Consider the following 20,861-nt stretch of genomic DNA (forward strand, 5'->3'; position numbering starts at 1 on the left):
TGCATTTTTGTTTTCCTTCTCAGGTTTTTTTCTTTCTTTCTAGATCTTATTTTTCTCATGCATCAAAATAACTGTATAAATACATATACATATATTGGATTTAACATATTTAACATGTACTGGACTACCTGCCATCTAAGGGAGGGGGTGGGGGGAAAGGAGGGGAAATTTGGAACAGAAGGTTTTGCAAGGGTCATTGTTGAAGAATTACCCATGCATGTGTTTTGTAAGTAAAAAGCTATTAAAAAAAAAGACCAAGAGTAAAGTTATTTATTAACAACATGATTATTTAATATAGTCTAGAAATGCCAGCTATAATTACAGGACTTTAAGAAAAAAACCAAGTAAATAAGTATGCACAAAGAAGAAGAAGAAATAAATATTTAGAGTCAATTGAAATTAATTTAAACTGAGTCAATTTAGCCAAGTATCAGGATTAAATAAGAGCTATCAGATAATTTCTGAGAGGGTATTTCTTCTACCATCACAAAACATGAACTTTTTTTAAACTCAGTATACAGTCTTCAGGAGTAACTAAGAAAAAACAATCATTATAATAGCATCAGGGCATATGGCATATGGAGACTGAGATAATTAGGCAGACCTAATCTAGGCAAACTAGACCTGGAATCAGGAAGACCTCAGAGAGCTTTTTCTGACCTGGCTAGTCACTCTCACGCATCTGGCTCAGTTTTCTCCTCTATAAAACTTCCTTCATAGGGCTCTTGTGAGGATCAAATCAGAGAATCACTTTCAAAAGTCTCCAAAGTGCTTATGATCTGATGGCAAAACGTCTGGTAAGGAATCAATCTTAACTAGACTGTCCTTTACACAAGCGAACACTGGATTCACATCCTAAGCCTTTCCAACTCAATTACACTTAGAGAAGATTGGACCATTTCTATTTTATTTTGCATTTTTTAAAATACTACCCAATCCTTTGAGAACCCATTCCACAATGAACGATAAAGTAGGATTCTGGTGAAATAAATATACTTTCATCCTTCCAAATCATGCTAAATAACCAATTATTTTTTCTCACTCTTTTACTAACTATATAGCCTATTTGATAATGTACCTCTGGTACAAATTAAGACAGCTCTGAGATACCACTACACACCTGTCAGACTGGCTAGAATGACAGGGAAAGATAATGCGAAATGTTGGAAGGGATGTGGGAAAACAGGGACTGTTACATTGTTGGTGGAACAGTGAATACATCCAACCATTCTGGAGAGCAATTTGGAACTATGCCCAAAAAGTTATCAAACTGTGCATCCCCTTTGACCCAGCAGTGTTACTACTGGGCTTACATCCCAAAGAGATACTAAAGAAGGGAAAGGGACCTGTATGTGCACGAATGTTCATGGCAGCCCTCTTTATAGTGGCCAGAAACTGGAAACTGAGTGGATGCCCATCAATTGGAGAATGGCTGAATAAGTTATAGTGAGTGAATATTATGGAATATTATTGTTCGGTAAGAAATGACCAGCAGGATGATTTCAGAAAGGCCTGGAGAGACTTACATGAACTGATGCTGAGTGAAACATGCAGGGCCAGGAGATCATTATATACTTCAACAATACTATATGATGACCAGTTCTGATGGACCTGGCCATCCTCAGCAATAAGATCAACCAGATCATTTCCAATGGAGCAGTAATGAACTGAACTAGCTACGCCCAGCAAAAAAAAAACTCTGGGAGATGACTAAAAACCATTACATTGAATTCCCAATCCCTATATTTTTGCCCATCTGCATTTTGGATTTCCTTCACAGGTTAATTGTACAACATTTCAGAGTCCGATTCTTTTTGTACAGTAAAATAACGGGTTGGTCATGTATACTTATTGTGTATCTAATTTATATTTTAATATATTTAACATCTACTGGTCATTCTGCCATCTGAGGGAGGGGGTGGGGGGAAGGAAGGGAAAAATCGGAACAAAAGGTTTGGCAATTGTCAATGCTGTAAAATTATCCATGCATATAACTTGTAAATAAAAAGCTATTTAAAAAAATGTACCTCTGCTATAATCATTCTTACTTCATATAGCCTACTTGGAAAAAATGCTATTTACCTTGGTTATTTTTACATGAAATGGCCTCTAATCATTAAATTTCCAAGGCACCTCGGCAATCAAGCTGACATCATGAGGAATTAACTACTGTTTAACTTATGATTACATGCACCATTTAAAAACTATTTTTAGAAAATTTGGCCTCAATAGTCTTGATATTACTGCTTCTATGTACAAGAAAATAGAAATATGAATTAACTTTTTAAAAGTGTTGAAATACTAATAATGAATGCTCTTCAATTCCTATAATTTTCATGTTTATTTCATTTATTATGCATGAAATTTATAAATAAAATTAAAGTCCATTTGGTCCCCAAAATCATCAAATGTATTAGGCTTTATCACAGGTCAACCACAGATTTTAAAAAGTCATCTTTTGTGCTCCTCTGAACACATGCTGAGGTATTCATCTTTCTTTATTACAACATAATGCCCTTTCAGCTGCAGCACAGTAATAGATTTGTTTATCAAATTAGAAATCCTATGATTACTAAACATGAAGGACTGCTGGGAGATCTCCATAACCAGAGACACATTTCAGGAAATTTTTTTCAAATGATCAAAAAAGGGTTTTGTAATATTTTGAAAATGCCAATCAAAGCAGAAAACCATCTCTGATTTCTAGTGATATGCAGCATTTGGCTTTAATGGTCTAAAATAATGCCTGCCAAAATTCCTAGCTGAACTACAATAGGTCACAAGATTTGGAGCTAGAAGGGACCAGAGATATCTTCAGCCATCATCTTATTTTACAACTGAGCCCAGAGACCAAGAACACTTAAATAAATTCATAGGTTATCTTTTTTCTACAAAAGACTTCTTAAAGTTAACAGAAAAAACATAAAAGTAAGGTCCTAGTATTTGTAGAAAAGCTTCAAATAGTAGTCAGAAACCCTTAAGGGAAAGCAACAAAGGTTTACTTTCCAAAATAATACTTTTAAAAACAAAGAGTACACATTAAAAAGATACCATCTGGAATACCTTCTGTTAGGAGCTTTTAGGAGCAAAAGTGCTCTATAAGCGAAAAATATTATTGCAATATTATTCTATCTGAAGGAACTGACATATATGCATCGGGGGAAGAAATGTGAATTCTAAAAAACGAGAATATATCCAAGCTTTGATTATTCCAGTCCCTCCTGACTTCTAGTTTATGAATTAGCTAGATCATTTGCAATACAGCTGCCAGCTTTTGGCCACTTTACTACTCATTAGCATCTCTAACAAAGGGTAGACAGAAGCAGGGAAGAAAAGGTGAAATTCAGACTCAATTTTGTTCTTGTATCCAATTCTGGCATAAGAGCTGGCAAAGGAAGGAAATTGGAAGAAATAGTTCAAGTGGGAATTCTGGTTTATCTCTGAGTTTCAAATGGTTCATATTATTTCTCTTCTTTCTTCCTCTTCCTCTTCTTTTTCTTCCTCCCTCATACACAGATATATCTGCCTCCATTATTAGGAATAACTGATTGCTTCATTAACTAAGACTTCCGATTCTAACGCATTTTTCTTTATATTTAAGAAATTGTTTTCTTAAGGAATAAATTTACAAAAAAAAAATTTACAAGAATATTTCCCTTTTCATACTTGGTTTTCATGTGGATTATGACTAATCAAGAAGTATGGATGGCAATTATAATTTTTAAACAAATCTATATAACAAACCTTAAAAAGAAAATCAGATTAGTAATTTTATGACCCAAGGTCTGCAAATTATTTTATATGTTTTCATTTTCACTTCTATAGAGCTACCTAACCATTCATTTATAGAACTCTTCCCATATAATCACATAACATCTTAGCTGACCTACTGTAAGACCCTCCTACTCATCTACCAGTTTTAGGATGGATGCTGCCTTACCAAGGTGCCCACATGATTGTGCTAAAGCATAAATCTAATCATATCAGCACTCCCTAACAGGAGAAAGTAAGCTCACTGAAAGGAGATACAGTTTCCATTTATCTATTTACATCCTCAATGTAAGACACAGAATCATGCTTTTTTCATTAATTTATCTATACAATATATTTATGGAATTATTCAACACACCACAGAGCACTTTTGATGAACATATTTGAAGAGAATAGACAGAGACTACATCTTTATCATCACATAATTGAAAAAATATATAGAGAAGCTAAAATAAGATGTATGAATGATGTGAACTATTTGTCAATTATTTTAAAAATGGATTTGTTAGACCAAAATAATTTCTTAAAGGTCCTCATCCAACAAAATGCTTCCCACACATATTTCATACTTACACAAAATTCTTTGAAAGATATTACAAAAAAGGAAACCTTGCTCAATAGATAGCTATTTAATCACTAATATCAAGAAATCAGGAAATGAGGAATCATATGCTTACCAAGTAGGGGAGAAATCTAGCATAGGGTCCCAGGAGAAGAAGGAAGGATTACTTGAAATGATAAAATTACTCAAAAGCTGCTGGTTTATGGATAGTTTTCTTCATTGTAGCAGTTCCAATTGCTACCGCTTTATTGTATATTATTATTAATATTAAATATTATAGGGCTTCTTTCGCAGAGATCACACACCTTCCTCATCTCCCCATTCCTCCCCAGTACAGCTACAGATTGTAGCTCTGAAATATCAGGCTCTCAAGATAGTTGAGTTTTATCTTCTCTTACCCCGAACCAGTCTTTCCTGCTGGTTCTTGACCATCTCTGCTTCAAGCTGTGCCCCCCACCCAATATACACATACCTTCCATCACCGGGATGCTCCTTGAGAGCAGGAACTGTCTTATTTGCTTGTTTATGAAGCCCTGGCACTTGACACTAAATTTTATTTGCTAGCTAGCTAGTTATCCATCTATCAATCCATTCAACTCCCAATTGAGCTCATGAGGATATTAAAGAATCTAGCTTAGCTATCCAAAAGTAAGAATGTAAAATGCCTACTGGCTCACGAAATGGAATCAAAGGGAAAGAAAACCTAAAAAGGTCATCCACTCCAAAAATTTTGATCAAAAACTGCAAAAATGCACTTCTGCATTACAGGAGAGAAGTTTGGCTTACTTGGGAAACTACAAGCTTCTCCTTGAAAGGTAGACCTATTCTGTTAACGCCGATATTTGATCACTGTTGTTGTGTAGCTGTGAGTCAAGGAACATTTTACCCTTTGGAATAATGCGACCGAAAATGGACTGGCAGACAATAGGTGTGCACAGGCTGTAATTCTTTGTATACAAGAAATTACAAAGAAATGATGCACAGGTGAAAAAATGAAACCGGGCCACTGTGGTAAAGTACAGGGAGGTCATAACCACTGACGGACAATCTCGTCTCCTCACAATAGCAAAAGGATTCGTGGAAAGCCCCTGTGTTAGATTGCTGTGTGATAAATTTATCAGGTAACATGGACAAGAATTGCTCAGTATAGGCATCTGTAATCCAAATGACTAGAGAGAACAGCCACAGTAATGAGATTACAACTTCATTTAAATACAAGTTTTATAATTACAAAATATTCCAAATATGTAGATAGACAGCTGTTCGGAGAATCTCATCTATTTTTGTGGGTTTATTAATACAATTAAATAGGGAAAACACTAATATGCATCATAAAAAATGTGACAACCATAAATGTTCATTTAAAATTATTAAGGTGTATTATCAATGATATTACCTTGATTATTCTTGAGTTATAATAGTTTGTCTAATATGGAAACATCCTGAATAATCAAACAAAAGATAAACGATGACTTAATTTTCTCTTTCTTTCTTTGCTTTTTGCTGGGCAGATACATTATTAGCACTATTCAAAGAGAATTAAGAAATATGTTCTAGGAGTATAATAGCAGACTATCTTCTAAAATCATTTATGATTGCTCCTTTCTTTCCCCACTCCATAATATATTATCTTGAAGAATTAAAATTAGAAAACTTCAGAAATATTTTTTTTTTGTGCAATCAGGTGGGAAATACAGCCAGTAAGTGCTTTAATAAAGTATTTCTTAACTCCTGTGTGCCAGGTATTGTGCTAAGTGACTGGAACAAAGGCATGCAAGAAGGAAAAGATTTCTGTCTCAAAAGGGGCTCAGTCTAAGAGGGGAAACAACATGGAAATAAATGTGTGAGACCAGGAGACACAGGGAGATAATCTCCTGTACAAGGCAGGGTCTTAGCTATGGCTTGAAGGAAGAGAGGGAAGATCAGAGAATGAGATGAGGGAAAATTCTAAGTATGGGGGTCCTGAGCACAGCAAGCAAGTCCCTCCACTTCAGCCTTCCTCCCTCTGGCTTTTCAGCAATCATTTTCAGCAATTGCTTTCCAGCACTATTATAGGGCATCTTTCCCAGATATTTCCTCATCTCCCCATTCCTCCCCAATGCAGACTTAGACTGTAGCTCTGAAATATCTCAAGGATCTTCTCTTGCCTTGAACCAACCTTTCCTGCCACTTCTGGGCCATCTCTGCATCATGCTATGCTCCCCACAGCCAAAACAAATGCTTACTGACTAAATTCCAAAAACATTCAATCACTGTAACAAGAATAAATAAGATGGTTTTATATTATTTAAAAAAAAAAAAACCTGAAAATTTGGGAAAAGTTGTTTTATACTATTTGGTATTAGGAAATTATTAGCAGCTGAAATTGCCTAAGTAGTCAAAGATGATAAAAAGATAACTAGCAAGAGATTAAAGTAGTATCAATGACAAGTTTATGTATCTGCTTTCAGGTAAGTATTGACTTATCCCAATATCTCTAATATCCTATATTTGTAGCAAAACATAATCAGTCAAAATAAGGAACAAAGTCATCAGGACATGTTTTAAATTACATTCAGGGAGCTACTTACTAACGTAAGAAAGGGGAAATTGAAAGACTTTCCAACAACAAGAACAAAAGAGTAGAAATAATAAATGATTTTCTACTTTTCCCTTCCACGCAGAATAACTGAGGTACAAAAGATTACATTACCTTCCTTTTTCAACCAAGAGCAAGACATCTATTTTTTCTCCATTTTGAACCACTGTGCTGATTGCTGGAAGAAAACAAAGCCAGAAAAGAAAAAGAAAATGAAAAAAAAAAAAACAAAAAAAACATAGTTTTTTTAAAATCTAAAGCAATTGCCAGATTTTAATTACATGGAAGCACACTTGCAGCATTATCTCAGTTTTCAGCAGAACTGTACACAAATGTCTGAATAAAAAAAACGCATTACCCAAGGAAGGCCATTTCTGGATTAAGCTATTACACTCAACAGGATGAGTAGTTAGGAGTTTACAACAATGTCTTGCTCTATATACAATTATCTCATTTGATCCTCACAACAACCTTGAGTAGTAGCTGCTATTATCTCCACTTTAAAGTTGAGGAAACTAAGGCAGGAAGCAATGATTTACCCATGGTCACAAAGCTAATAAAATATCTGAGCTGAACTTGAACTCAGATCTTCAAGCACCAGAACTATCAGATACCTTCTCTCAAATACTTTAATCTCATTAAGGTATAGTATCTTAATCTATACATGAAGTGATTTGTTTAAATAATCTTAAATGTATTAGCTCAAAATCCAAGTCAATTCCCCTGTCATTTAATTTCACTTAACCTTTTCTCATCTATTAAATGGGGGTATTTCTACTACCACTGACTTGAAATGCTAGACTCAATGGGGTGAAATAAGGAAAGTAGATTTTTACCTATAAAATGCTATGGACTGAGAGTTACTAATATTTTTATTATGTTTCAAGAAATAATCTATTCACCAGACTTAAACAAATATGCTCAAATTCTATTAATTTATATTCCCATTCCTATTTTTCCATTCCTCTTTTCAAGATTTTGACTTAAAATGAAAAATATAAAATAAAACTGCTATCTTAAGGAAAATCAAAATGAGGAAAAACATACTTAGCTCCTGTAATCTCCTCAAATACATCAATTCTTCCTCAGCATTTTCCATTTGAAGGCAAAAATGTAGTCTAGACTTATCCATAGCAAACCATCCTTTTTTCCACTGATCCAGGGTATGGCAATCTTTGTAGAATAACTGGCCAATCAAGTCATACTCAGCTTCTGCTAAGTTTTCAGCAACAAAGGGGACAAAATGCTATGAAAACAAGAACAAAGAAAAAATCACCCTGATGAAAATAAAAACTATATTTCAAAAAGTGTGGAAAAGACAAAATTCTTTAAAAATCTATAAAGACTCACTTAACATTTAGCAAAAAAAAAAAATCAAACTTTGAAAAAAATTTCACATTTCTAATATTCAGGAAACTGGGGTATTTTAAGATTATAAAAATTTTGCTCTTTAAAATGACAGTGTGTTACATTAATCTAGAAAGAAATACTTAAAGGAAATGGATCCTTTAAGTATATGGATATATACTTAATGGATATAATGAGGAAAATATTTGTTTAAAGAACAAAAAAAAAGAACAAACAAACAAAATAGGTGTGAGAATAACAAAGCCTGAAAAACACTCATTTCCAAAGGATCTATATTACTTCAATTTGTAATAAAATATCTAATATAACTTTATTGATCTTGGCTTTGAGAATACTAAGAAGATAATAGTAATGACACATTTAAAATTTTCTCTAATATAAATATAATAAAGAGGGAGGAGCAGCATAGGAAATGATATACTGGACAAGAAATCAGGAAGAGGAATTCAACTTCCCCAGCCAGTCACTTAATCTGCCTGTACCTCAAAATATTCCCTAAAACATATCTATTAAGTCAAAGGTTACAATTTGGGTTGGTTAAAGTTTCCAAATTGTAACTCTTCCATCACAAGCAAAAATCAGAAATGCTTCATGGTGTTTGCAAAATATATGAATATATTTAGGTTGATTTATATTATATATATAATATTCAAATGTTATATTCAAATACCTTATTAGCTAATATAATATATTTTAGGGAACATTATTACATACATATTGTATATCCATATTCATTATATAAAGTATAAACATAAAAAGTCATAAGAAATTACTTTACAATAAAAATCTTTATATAACCAAGAAATCTATCTTTTAGATCTGTCTCCAAGTTCTCTATTATAACCATGGCTGCAGTTTAAAGGTCTTGATCAGATGAATAAATAGTGAAAGTTACCTTGGCTATTGCCTGTGTCCATTTTCTTTGAATCTGTGCAGTTTCAGCACCAAAGAAAAAAGCACGCTCTGAGACCAAGTATATTTCAAAGGTAAAGATGGGTCTAAAAAAGAAAAAAAGAAAAAAGAAAACTTACAAGTGAATTTTTAATATTAAAAAACTAAATACCCCAGAACTCAAGGTTTTCAACTGCCTTACAGAATATATTAGGGAAATTGATGACGTGCTTTGATAATACCTAGTATAGTGTTGAAACATTTTTCAATAAGAAAGATAACTACAAGAAAGATTAAAGTATCTAAAGATGAAAGTGTTTTAGTTTATTAAATGCTAATTACTAATTTTTTTTTTTTTTTTGCCAAATAATGTTAAGTGTAAATTGTTAACAAAAAAAGTAATAGTAATAATACAGCACCCATATGGTCATATTCATTCATATGGTGCTTACAGATCCAAAAAAAGTGACAAAAAAATAACTTCTTTCTATTTTCTATCCACTCTCAATATATCTGATATATACCCAGGTATTTCCCTATTATCTCTCCTATTAGAGCTTTTTGAGGATCAGGGGCTGTTATGTGCCTTTCTCTGCATTCTCATATTTAAAGTGCCTGGAACAGAGTAAGTGTTTAATAAATGGTTGTTGACTCAGCAGCTAAATGTATAAAAAATTAGAATGAATGCATACGATAAACAGAAATTACAATCAAATATGAACAAGGCATGATTATTACTAGAAATTCTCTGTTGGTCAATGCTGGGGAAGGTTTTAGGTATAAAGTAGCATTTGAACTATGAATTATGTCAATAAAAGGATAAATTTTCTAATAATTAAAGTTGCTCAAAAATGGAAAAAATTGATAGATCCTCATTCAATTCAACAAAATCTGTTTTTTCTCCATCAATTCAAATGAAGGTCGAATGACCACTTTTTCAGCCACTATAAGTGAGATTCATGATTTTGGACAGTATTTTTGCTAGACAGTTCTGATGTCTATTTCAGCTCTGCAATTCTGTAATTCCATTACACTTGTACACCAGACTGTGGCAAACAAATATCGGCTAAAAAGGTTGCCAACAAAGAAAATCATTTACCAAATGACTTACAAAATGGGAATTTTTAATTCAAGTTCCAAATTTCCTCTGATTACTATTTTATGAAGAGTTTAGCTAAAAGTGAAGAAAGAAGGAAACTTAGAATCTTTTGAGATTTTTCCAGTCCATCCAAAGAACAATTCTAATATGTTTTCTTCTCTTTTTCTGTAACATTACACCCTTTTTTTAGTAATTTTTCTATTTTATTTAAATAATTTTAATTATTTTCTTATAATTAATTCAGCAATAAAGTCACTGCTATCAAACAACCTTAGTCTACTCTACAACTTCATGGGATAAAACATAATTAATACATGGCTAATTTACTTGGAATGAAAATGTTACCAAGATTAAAATAAATCAGCTGCTAATAACATTTATTCAAGTTTTTTAAAAAGTTCAATGAACTCTAATGTGGCATAATTATGACTCCATGAGGTATAAGGGAACAGTTATGTAATAATGAGAATATATTTATTATAATTACACCTGAAATACACAATTATGCAATTCTCTGCCTTCTACTGTAAAAAATTATTATTGCTACATAAGCATTAATCAGAATTGTTAAATCAATATTAAAATTTACCTCTGAAAGCAATATTTAACACACAAAATTACTTGTATGATAAAGCATTCACTGTATGTCAAGGACAGCACTAAGTGCTAAAAGATACTGAGAGCAGGGAACAACACAATACATACCCTCAAGGATCTTAATGGAGGAAGTCACAAAGTGGAACCTGTTGCTTATTCAATGAATATTTATCAATGGCTATTCTATTCTATTCTATGCAAGAACTTATTAACACAAAGAAATAAGACAGTTAAGAATTACAGATAGAGTTGAAGTAGATGAGCCAAGTTTTGTCTCCTACATATTCCTGCTTTGACACCTAGAAATTATTTCCATTTTGCCAAATATTTCTGATTTCCAGTATATCAGCAGTATCAATACACCAACCTACATAGAGACTGTGTTCAGTTCTGGGACTCTGTTTTAGTAGGAACTAAGACCACTGACCATGAGTCCAGAAGACCAGAAACTGGCAAGAAAGGGGCCTTACAACATAAGACCCAAAGATTTGCTGAAGCAAGTAGGGATGTGTAGCTCAGAGCCACGGAAGACTTCCAAGAACATGTTTATTGTCTTCATGTTTTTGATGCATCATCATGTATAGCTTTGGAAGAGTAGATTAATTGTCCATTTGGCTCAGAAAGCAGAAGAGGAAGGATCAGATTTGAAGAAAGGAAAGGAAAGCTTTCTAACAAATCAAATACTGTCCACCAAAGAAATGGAGATTTCTATCATTAAAAAGCCAGCTATTAGAGATGTTAAAGAAGGCATTCTTGTTTCAGTAGGGATCAGGTTGGATGATAAACATCATCTCTTCCAACACAGATTTGGGTCTCTGAAGTTAGTGTTGGTAAAAATTATGATATTATGATATGTATTCTTTCCTGGGTTGCAATCCATAATCAATGACAGCAATACAGTTATAAAATTGCTCATTTAAAGTAGTAGGAGTGATAAGGCTATAAATCATTTGATGTTGATAATCAATAATTCATGAGTGGAAGAATACAAGATTAAAGGAAAAATTGAAAAAGCAGCTACTATAAATTTATGGAAATAATGACAATGAAGTTTCAAAATTTTTCCATGTCAAATAGAACTACATGCTTCTAATACAGAGTAGTTCTAAATAGAAGCATTGGCAAATACCTAAAATGCTATTTATTTCACAAGACCAAGCACTGATATAAATCTAGTGATACCTGATATAAATCTTACATAAATCTAATGAAATAATGAAACAATATTGAAGATTTTATGTTTAATAATAAAATAAAAATGCTGTCCTTCAGAGAGTCTGAATTATGTATTTTCAGAATTAAGGTCCAGAGAGGAGGGAGGTAAGGAGGATTAAAGACTTGCAAGAAAGAGGAATCGAAAGGAAATATTTTCTTTTCGATTAAAAGTTGGTAACTTTTATGGACACTCGCTAGATTACTGGAAACAAATCTGGATTAGAGACTAGATAATCACAAAGATTTTAGTTAATAGGGATTGAGAAGAGAGGGACAAAGGGACATTAAAGCATAAAATCATGAGAAATTAGAAAAATGGATTACTCTTGGTTAGGAAACAAAGATAAATACAAGTTATAACATCTGTGTTGGGCCTTGAAAAAAAAAAAGGCAGTGGTTTAAAGTGACAAGATAACCATCCATCCATGAGTGAGAAGGGGAGAAAATGAGTGAATATGGGGAAAAAAGGCAGGATAAGAACAAAGTCTTTAGAGCAGACCAATTTGGCAAGAATACAAACTACATAAAGGAGAGAAGAGATAAAGCTGGAAAAATAGGCTGAATGCCAAGCAGAAATTAATATTTTATGCAATGTGCATTAAGAAATCAATGGTATATTTTTCATATTCTTGAGATAATTTATGTGAAGCTCTTCACAATCCTCAAGAAATTATATAAATCTTAGCAATTGTTACCTCATTTTGTTTTACAATTATCAGTCTTTAATTTACTAAAATGATCTGAAGATTTAAACATGTTTAAGAGGCTTTTTTATCTTATAGAAAAAGAAAACCCACCAATATTAAATTAAATGCTAAAAATGTTAGAAACTGCCACTTAATGTTCTAAGTTATTAAAATACTGACACCCTCAAACTGCCTGAATATAAATCTCAGTGTCTAAACTAACTCAAAAATCCACTTAAGTTAATATATTTCAAGTTTTCTGTTATCTCATCAATACAGATTCTTCCTCCAATAAATAGAGACAGACACTCATCCAACCTTTTTTTTTTCCTTCTGTTATATATCTATATGATTTGTCTGTTGTCCTCTATAAATGTTCCACAAAGAATCTATTATCTGTTGGTGATGATATTTTTAAAGCAAGTTAGTGCAAGTGTGGCAATTCCAAGGGTATCAGTGTAATACCTGAACTATCCATCTGCTATCATTTCCCTTCTCAACATCATCAGTCCATTAATTATCTCCAAGCACTTATTTTCATGGATTTTTTTTATTCTGCTTCTTGAACACAAATCATCGGCAGCGATATGCTACAGCTTAACTCTTCCTACCAACTCTTCTCCATTTCCCTTTGGACCACCCATAATTCTGATTCTAAAATAAACATGGCACTCCACAAAGATGTAGCATCTCTTAAATCTTTGGATATTTAAAGGATAGGTCTTTACTTCAATGAGAGGCTTATTTAACACAGAGTTACAACTCATAGTAGACATTTAATAAATGTTTACTGAATAAATGAATTTAAGGCTTGGATGATTTGAAGAAATGCAGTTTTCCAAATATAATCCAACCTCCTCTTATTCAATTCTCAACCTATTTAATTTTCTATCTGGTTTCACTCAATAGTTTTTTCCATCAAACTTTCTATCATGGTCTAAACAATAGGCATTTTTCACCCACTGTGTTTCTAATGTGGACTGTTATGTCAAACCCTTTTGAATGCTTACAAATTTCAGGGTAGATTTTCCTACAATATTCTGGAGTTTAATACACTCAGCTTGCTATATGCAAATAAGATATTATGGAGAGACACATATAGGAAATTCTTTCATTCGGACGTTAGGCTGCCATTTTCCATGATAGTGACAAGCATCTCTGAAATGAACAAATCTCATTATGTCATTTATCATTGATCATCAGAGGATCATTGCATAAAATCATTGCTGATAATACATTCTTCAAGAGCTGTGTATGACTCTACCTCTGTGAGGCTGGTACTCTGCTGTCACGTTATCTGGTTTTTCTAAGAACAAAAACAAAAACCAGGAGTCTTTAAGATTGCATTCTGCTCCAAAGTAAAATGATTTTTTTTTACTCTTCAAACAATAATTCATATAAAGTATCTGAAAATTTCAGTGATTTGGATGAGTAAAAAAAGCAATTGTAGGAAATCAATTACAAGTCTTCCTCTTCTCTTCACATATTTTTATCAAAAATTTCCTTGATGTAATTCCAACAGACTTGTTGTGATGGAGTGAGCCATCCACATCCACAGTGAGGACTATGGGGACTGAGTGTGGATCACAACATAGTATTTTCACCTTTTTGGTTGTTGTTGTTTGCTTGCTTGTTTTTTTTTTTTTTCCCCGTTTCTCATTTTTTCCCTTTTGATCTGATTTTTCCTGTGCGGCACAATAAATATGGAAATAAGTTTAGAAGAACTGCACATGTTTAACCTATATTGCATTACTTACTACCTGAGGGGAAAGAAAAGGGAGAAAAATTTGAAACACAATATTTTGCAGGGGCAAGGGGTGTCGAAAACTATCTTTGCATATATTTTGAAAAATAAAGCTATTTTTCTAAGTTCCCTTGATGCATATGGATTTCTACAGTACTTACTTCATAGTATTGCTCTGAAGCAAAAACAGGATAATGAATAATATATATCAAGCGCTTGACAAAATTTAAAGTACTATACATATATCTGATATTAATTTTATTCATTTTCAAAAGTTTTATAAAATGAAAAATTAAGCCTATGGTTAGTAGATAATGACATGCTTTTGACCATATTTTGTTTTGATGGTTAGCACCATCCTTTTTCATAATTTTTCTATTACATTCTTCTGGCAACTCCTTCCTTTTCAAATATCTTGGGAATTCTTTTTTTTTTAATTATTATTATTTTAGCTCTTTACTGACAAAATATATGCATGCATAATTTTTCAACATTGACCCTTGCAAACACTTCTGTTCCAACTTTTCCCCTCCTTCTCTCCATCCCCTCCCCTAGATGGCAGGTAGTTCCATACATGTTAAATATGTTAAAGTATATGTTAAATACAATATATATGTACGTATTTGGACGGTTCTCTTATTGCACAAGAACAATCGGATTTAGAAAGAAGGTAAAAAGAACCTGGGAAGAAAAAACAAAAATGCAAGCAAACAATAACAGAAAGAGTGCAAATGCTATGTTGTGGCCCACACTCATTTCCAGTGTTCTTTCAATGGGTGTAGTTGGTTCTGTTGATTACTGATCAATTGGATCATCTCATGGTTGAAGAAATCCACTTCCATCAGAACTGATCATTGTATAGTATTGTTGTTGAAGTATATAATGATCTCCTGGTCCTGCTCATTTCACTTAGCATCAGTTCATGTAAGTCTCTCCAGGCCTCTCTGTATTCATCCCGCTGGTCATTTATTACAGAACAATAATATTCCATAACAGGGAATCAATTCTTCAATACCTCTAATATAATATTTGCTTCAGGTTTTTCTGTATATACTCAGGTAACTATTACTTCTTCCCTCTTTTTCTTCTCTAATATTTCAATTTCTCATAAGGCACAACCAAGAATGGTGGGCAACAGATGAGGAACATTATGATTCAACTATCATTAATAAGAAAAATAGTTTATGATAGAAATTTTGACTATTCCATGACCTTTTCCCACTATTTTTATTATTCCTTTCATCTTCAAATACTTTGGGGGTTACCTGGCTTAATAGGGTTTCATGTCAAGTACTTTGGTAAGCTGTTACTATGTGTTATACTATATTCTACGCATCACACTATATTCTATGCATCAATACTGTTCATAAACTTTAACCACCCTCCTTTCATTACAAATTTAGAAATAAGTTTACAATATTAAATTCTGTTGTCTTTGGCTACCACATTTCTTTGCTTAGTAAGGAAATCGAGTTTCTGAAGGAATTTGCAAATTGCAAGTAAGTTTTGATATTAAATTATAAAGCGTTCCAAAACTGAACCTTATTACACATAAGAATTAAACACTTCAGCAATTTTTGTGCCAAATGAAGACATATGGTATATTAAAAACTCCAGTCACAGTTCTCAGCAGAATGTTTAGATAAATAGCTTTAAATTTAATACAGATATAGAATTCATCACTTTTGTATTCTCATATGCATATTCTTCACTATTCCAACCATAAATACACTCAAAAATTAATTTTATCAGTTCTTATTTTGTGGATCAGAAGTGCTACAATCACTACTATATAGCTCAAAATATAAATTCTCAAATGGAACTTTTTAAATTAAAATGATAAATATTAGAAAATTTTGATTTTAAGAAATGGAATCAAAGGACATAATTTAGATAACACTAATTAATTTAGACATTTTGCAGAACACTGCTTGGTAAACATTTCATTTTCAGACTCTAAAGACTTCCCTTTGGATTAGAGAAACCCAGATATAGAGCTGGGAAGAATCTTGGACATTATCTGACTGAGCCCTTTTGTTTTACATATTGGTAATCTAAAAGCTACAAACAGAGTTAATGGTTTACCCCAGGTTGGCTACTGAGTAACAGCAAAAATGTGAACCCAGATTTTTCAATTTCAAATCCAAATACAATATCCTTTCTACAATGGATATTTTTTATTGGAGACCATATTTAACCTTTTGTTTTTCTTTTTCCAAAAGAAGAATGAATCCAAAGTCCATGAAGAGTACAGGGCAGCAATAAAAATGCATAATTTACTCTTTGCAAAAATGTATAAATACATAAGTTTACTTCTGAAGGATCCAATTTCAGAACCTACCCGGTATTTATATAGAAGTCCTCTTTGTGTATAGCAAGGCAGATGACTTCATTCATATTAATCGTGCCATTGGGAGTTGTTGCCTTATCACTTTCATAATAACTCAAGAAGCCCCCTTCCAAAACACACCATTTTTTATTTGTTTCTGTGTTTTAAAAGAGAGAGAGGGAGAAAAGTTGAACTGTAACATAATGGAAATCAACAAAACATTGTACTTTAAAACTCTGATCTAACTACTATAGATCCATCAGATTAGGAAAGGACCCGAGTAATCCAATCTGTACCTAAGGACAAAACCACTTTTTAATACCTTTCTAGAAGTAAAACATTAATCTCATTGTAACTTATTTAAAACTTCTCTCTCAAAATACAAAAAACAAATTCTATCCAATATTCTAAAAATCTCTTCTTAATAATATATTAATTACCCCTTAGGGAATTAGAATAATTGGTATTAGAATCTGAGAGAAAATTCCCTAACACTTTCTCCCCATCTATCTAAAAGAAGTTTAGAAAAAAAAAAAACTTTATTTAATAGTGAGAAACAGCATAATTCTGAGAAGATGAAGGCAAAATAAATAGTAAGATCACAGCAGGTGGAAGCAAAAATATGGTACTATTTCCTAATGGGTGGTAGAAATGGAGACTAAGCTCAGATTCAATTTATTTTCCACTGTAAGGTCACATCACAATGTCTATACTGTGATACAGGACAAAGAAATATAATCCACGTTTTCACAAGTTCTGTTTAAAGGGTGAAGATCAAACTTTTTGTACTAATTCATATATTAAACAAGTAAAAAATATGGAGGGGAAAAAAATCCCAGTTACAGTCTTTGTAGTGAGTTAAGAAAAATGTCTAAGATCCATCTTCAAATGACTTAGGAATGGATACATTCAGATAAATAAGACATATTCATCCATTTAGCTATATGCAAAGCATGGTACCCAACACTACACAAGATGCACAGAATGCATGTTCAGTTCTACAGCAGTTCTGCTCTCCTAGTTTTAATATTGATAATATTTTTAATATTTAATATTAATATTTTAATATGAAGAAATAACAAATTACATTCACAGAGGAAATCCATTTTTCTATTATGAACAAATCACCAAAACTTTATTAAATTCTAATTATATGCTAGGAATTAGATACTACATAGATAAAAAAAGGAATTCTGTCTTCAAGAAGCTTACTTTCAATTCCCCTACCCCACGTGAGCTTCCACATAGCACTTCAACTGTCATCAAATAATCCTCAAAGCCTTTTGTCTTAGCACCCTATAACTAAATACCCATGTGGAATTCAGAGACTGCTCCAGGGAGACTTGGAGGAAGAGATAGTATTAGAACTAAGCCTTTAAACAATAGGTAGTAGTACATAAGAAAAAATAAGGGGAGATATTTCTAGGTAAGATCCATGATGAGAGAAGAAAAAGCATGAGCTGGAAAACAGCCAAGATTGTTTAACAAAAGTAAACGTCCTAGTTTGGAGAGTGTAGTTTATGTACAGAAAATATTTGGAGAGGAAGCTGGAAAGATGGAGATGTTGCTTGGAGTCCAATGGGGAATATCTTGAATATCAGGCTTATGGGGTTTGGCTATAGGGAATATCCGTTGGCTTAGAAAATGAAAGGATGGAGATTGTGTCAAAAAGTGTAGAAATCACAGATCCTAACTTTATAAATATCGACCTAAAAACCCCACAAAACATCTCAAAAAACACATTTGTAAAAAAGGGATTATAGTCGACCAATCTTTAAAAGATACACCCGAGTTGGACAAAATTTAGTCCTGCAACCTATCCTTGCCAAAAGCCCTTGTTAAGCTTAGAATTAAAAAATGCAGAGAGCTGGATGTCCGAGTGGAACAATCATAGCCATTAACTGCAAGGAACCTGAAACATGTTCCCCCACCTGCTGATGTCCCTCTCCAACCAGCTAGTGTTTAAATGCTTTGGGTGTGAGCGTGTGCTGCTGTCAAGACGCTTTCCCCTGTGTCCAGCTCTTCCTGAATTCATTTTGGGGGGTTTTCTGGGTGAAGATCCTGGATAGGTTGGCCATTCCCTCCTCCAGCTATTTTACAGATGAAAAAACTAAGTGTTGTGCCCAGGAGCACACAAATAGTGATCACTGCATTCTCTATACTTCTATTTTTACAGTGGAGCAAAGTTTTCTGACACGTGAACAATAATATCTATTGACTGATATGGGCAAATGCTAATAATGCTGCTGCTCATTTCAGGTACAAGGCAATGTTTCAAATGAATTCAAGTCAAAGCTTCATTAGCTTATAAATATATAAAGATCTGATCGGTGGGAGGGGTCACCAGCTAAGTGGTGCAGTGGGTAGAACACTAGCCCTGAAGTCAGGAAGACCTGAGTTCAAATCTGGCCTCAGACACTTAACACTTCCCTAGGTGTGTGACCCTGGGCAAGTCACTTATTGCCCCAGCAAAATGAAAAGAAAAAGGAAAAATCAGGCCTGATTGGGGGGGAAAATGTTTAACCATTTAACTGACTGGAACCCAACTCTAAGACCTAAAAGTCTTCTCTCCCCACCCCCCACCCCCAATGAAGTTTAACAACTACCAATTCCTGGAAACTATTTGCTAACAAAAAACAGATTTGAAGAAACTCATTCCAAGAGGCTCTTTTGGCAGAATGAGAGTAAAATACTCTGAAAATAATGGAAATATATCAAATGAGGCTGGAGGGTTATTGACCGCATGGACTTCTAGTACAAGGTCAATGATCTTTTGAAAGGGCTCGGACATTATGTGCATATGGAGCGCAATTCCATCTGTATTTATACATAATAAATGCAAGTTAAATTCAGATTTAATTTTTTAGTGTCCAGTCATTAAAAAAAAAAGATTAGTATCTTTCATACATGCTAAAGAATGGACACCTTTTCAAAAACCAATAAAGATATAAATTCATGTTAGAAGTACTGGTGTATCAGAAAAAAAACCAGTACCAAATTTTGTGCCTGACTCAAGTTCAGCTACTTATACCATGCTAAATCATAATCCTTCTAAGCCACTGCCTTCCTCATTTGCAAAACCACTGAAAGAAAAAAGAACCTAAAATATTGGGATCAAAATAAATAGTGAATATCAAATCCTCTCTGAATAATAAAGTCTACATAAATGCCAGCAACTTTTATTATGACTATATCAGCTCAAATATAGTTTAAGCTGCAAAACATAAAATAAATGAAGTACAAACTACTCTGCAAATTATGGAATACTAAGGATATCAATCTAAAAGAAAAAAGAGTAGTCCATTCCCTTCCTGAATCACGGCCTCGTGGTAGAAGGAGGGCTTGTGAGCAGCGAGAACTATGTCGGGCAGGGGAACCCAATGTGGAAAGATGCCTCCGACAAAAAGTGATCCACTGGGGAAGGAAATGGCAAATGGATCGCTCCAGCGTCTTTGGCAAGAAAACCCCATGGACCAGAAAAGTCTGGGAGGTTATGGGCTACAGAGCCGTGGAGAGTCAGTGACTGGCGGCTTAGGAAAGGGAAAGGGCAATGAAGTTTGTGGTAACGGTGCTCGAAAACTAAGTAGAAATACACACACACAGAAACACAAAAAAACCACACTCACTCCCTCTGTCTCTATGTCTCTGTCTCTGTCTCATCCTTTTGGGTAGATTAATTCCTCTAAGAATCTCCACCATACCAGGATATTAAAAACAAAGCACCAAAAACTCTGTTCTTTAGATTTAACTACTTTCTTGGCCCACCTATTTTTCTTTAGAGGTTTCTAAAAGTATCTTTTGCATCTGTGGTATTATTTTATATACATTAGATTCATTGAAAGCAATCTTGTAAACAGCTGACCCCCCATTATCAAGAAGAAGGCAAGCTGAGAAGACAAACAGCCCCCACATTGCACAGGGGGCTCCTCCCAACAATCTGGGTTTCTGTTCGGCCACGCGGTGAATGCCGTTAACACACAACAGTCCAATGTCACTGAACCCACCTGTGACAATGGCCATT

The 20,861-nt window shown here is 33.5% G+C and overlaps 1 protein-coding gene across 3 annotated transcripts in view; it reads right to left on the reverse strand.

The window, feature by feature from the left end:
- The window catches only part of ARAP2 (ArfGAP with RhoGAP domain, ankyrin repeat and PH domain 2), a 213,718-nt gene that overhangs the window by 73,649 nt on the left and 119,208 nt on the right, over positions 1 to 20,861 (reverse strand). For all 3 annotated transcript variants that reach the window (XM_031942783.1, XM_031942784.1, XM_031942782.1), the window contains exons 17-20: positions 16,853 to 16,997; positions 9,175 to 9,277; positions 7,959 to 8,157; positions 7,026 to 7,089 (exon numbers count right to left, since the gene is read on the reverse strand). In XM_031942783.1, coding sequence (XP_031798643.1) covers positions 7,026 to 7,089; positions 7,959 to 8,157; positions 9,175 to 9,277; positions 16,853 to 16,997 — 511 coding nt within the window. The remainder of the gene's footprint in view (positions 1 to 7,025; positions 7,090 to 7,958; positions 8,158 to 9,174; positions 9,278 to 16,852; positions 16,998 to 20,861) is intronic.

This window comes from Sarcophilus harrisii, chromosome 6, assembly GCF_902635505.1.
Source record: "Sarcophilus harrisii chromosome 6, mSarHar1.11, whole genome shotgun sequence".
In the NCBI taxonomy this organism is placed as follows: Eukaryota; Metazoa; Chordata; class Mammalia; order Dasyuromorphia; family Dasyuridae; genus Sarcophilus; species Sarcophilus harrisii.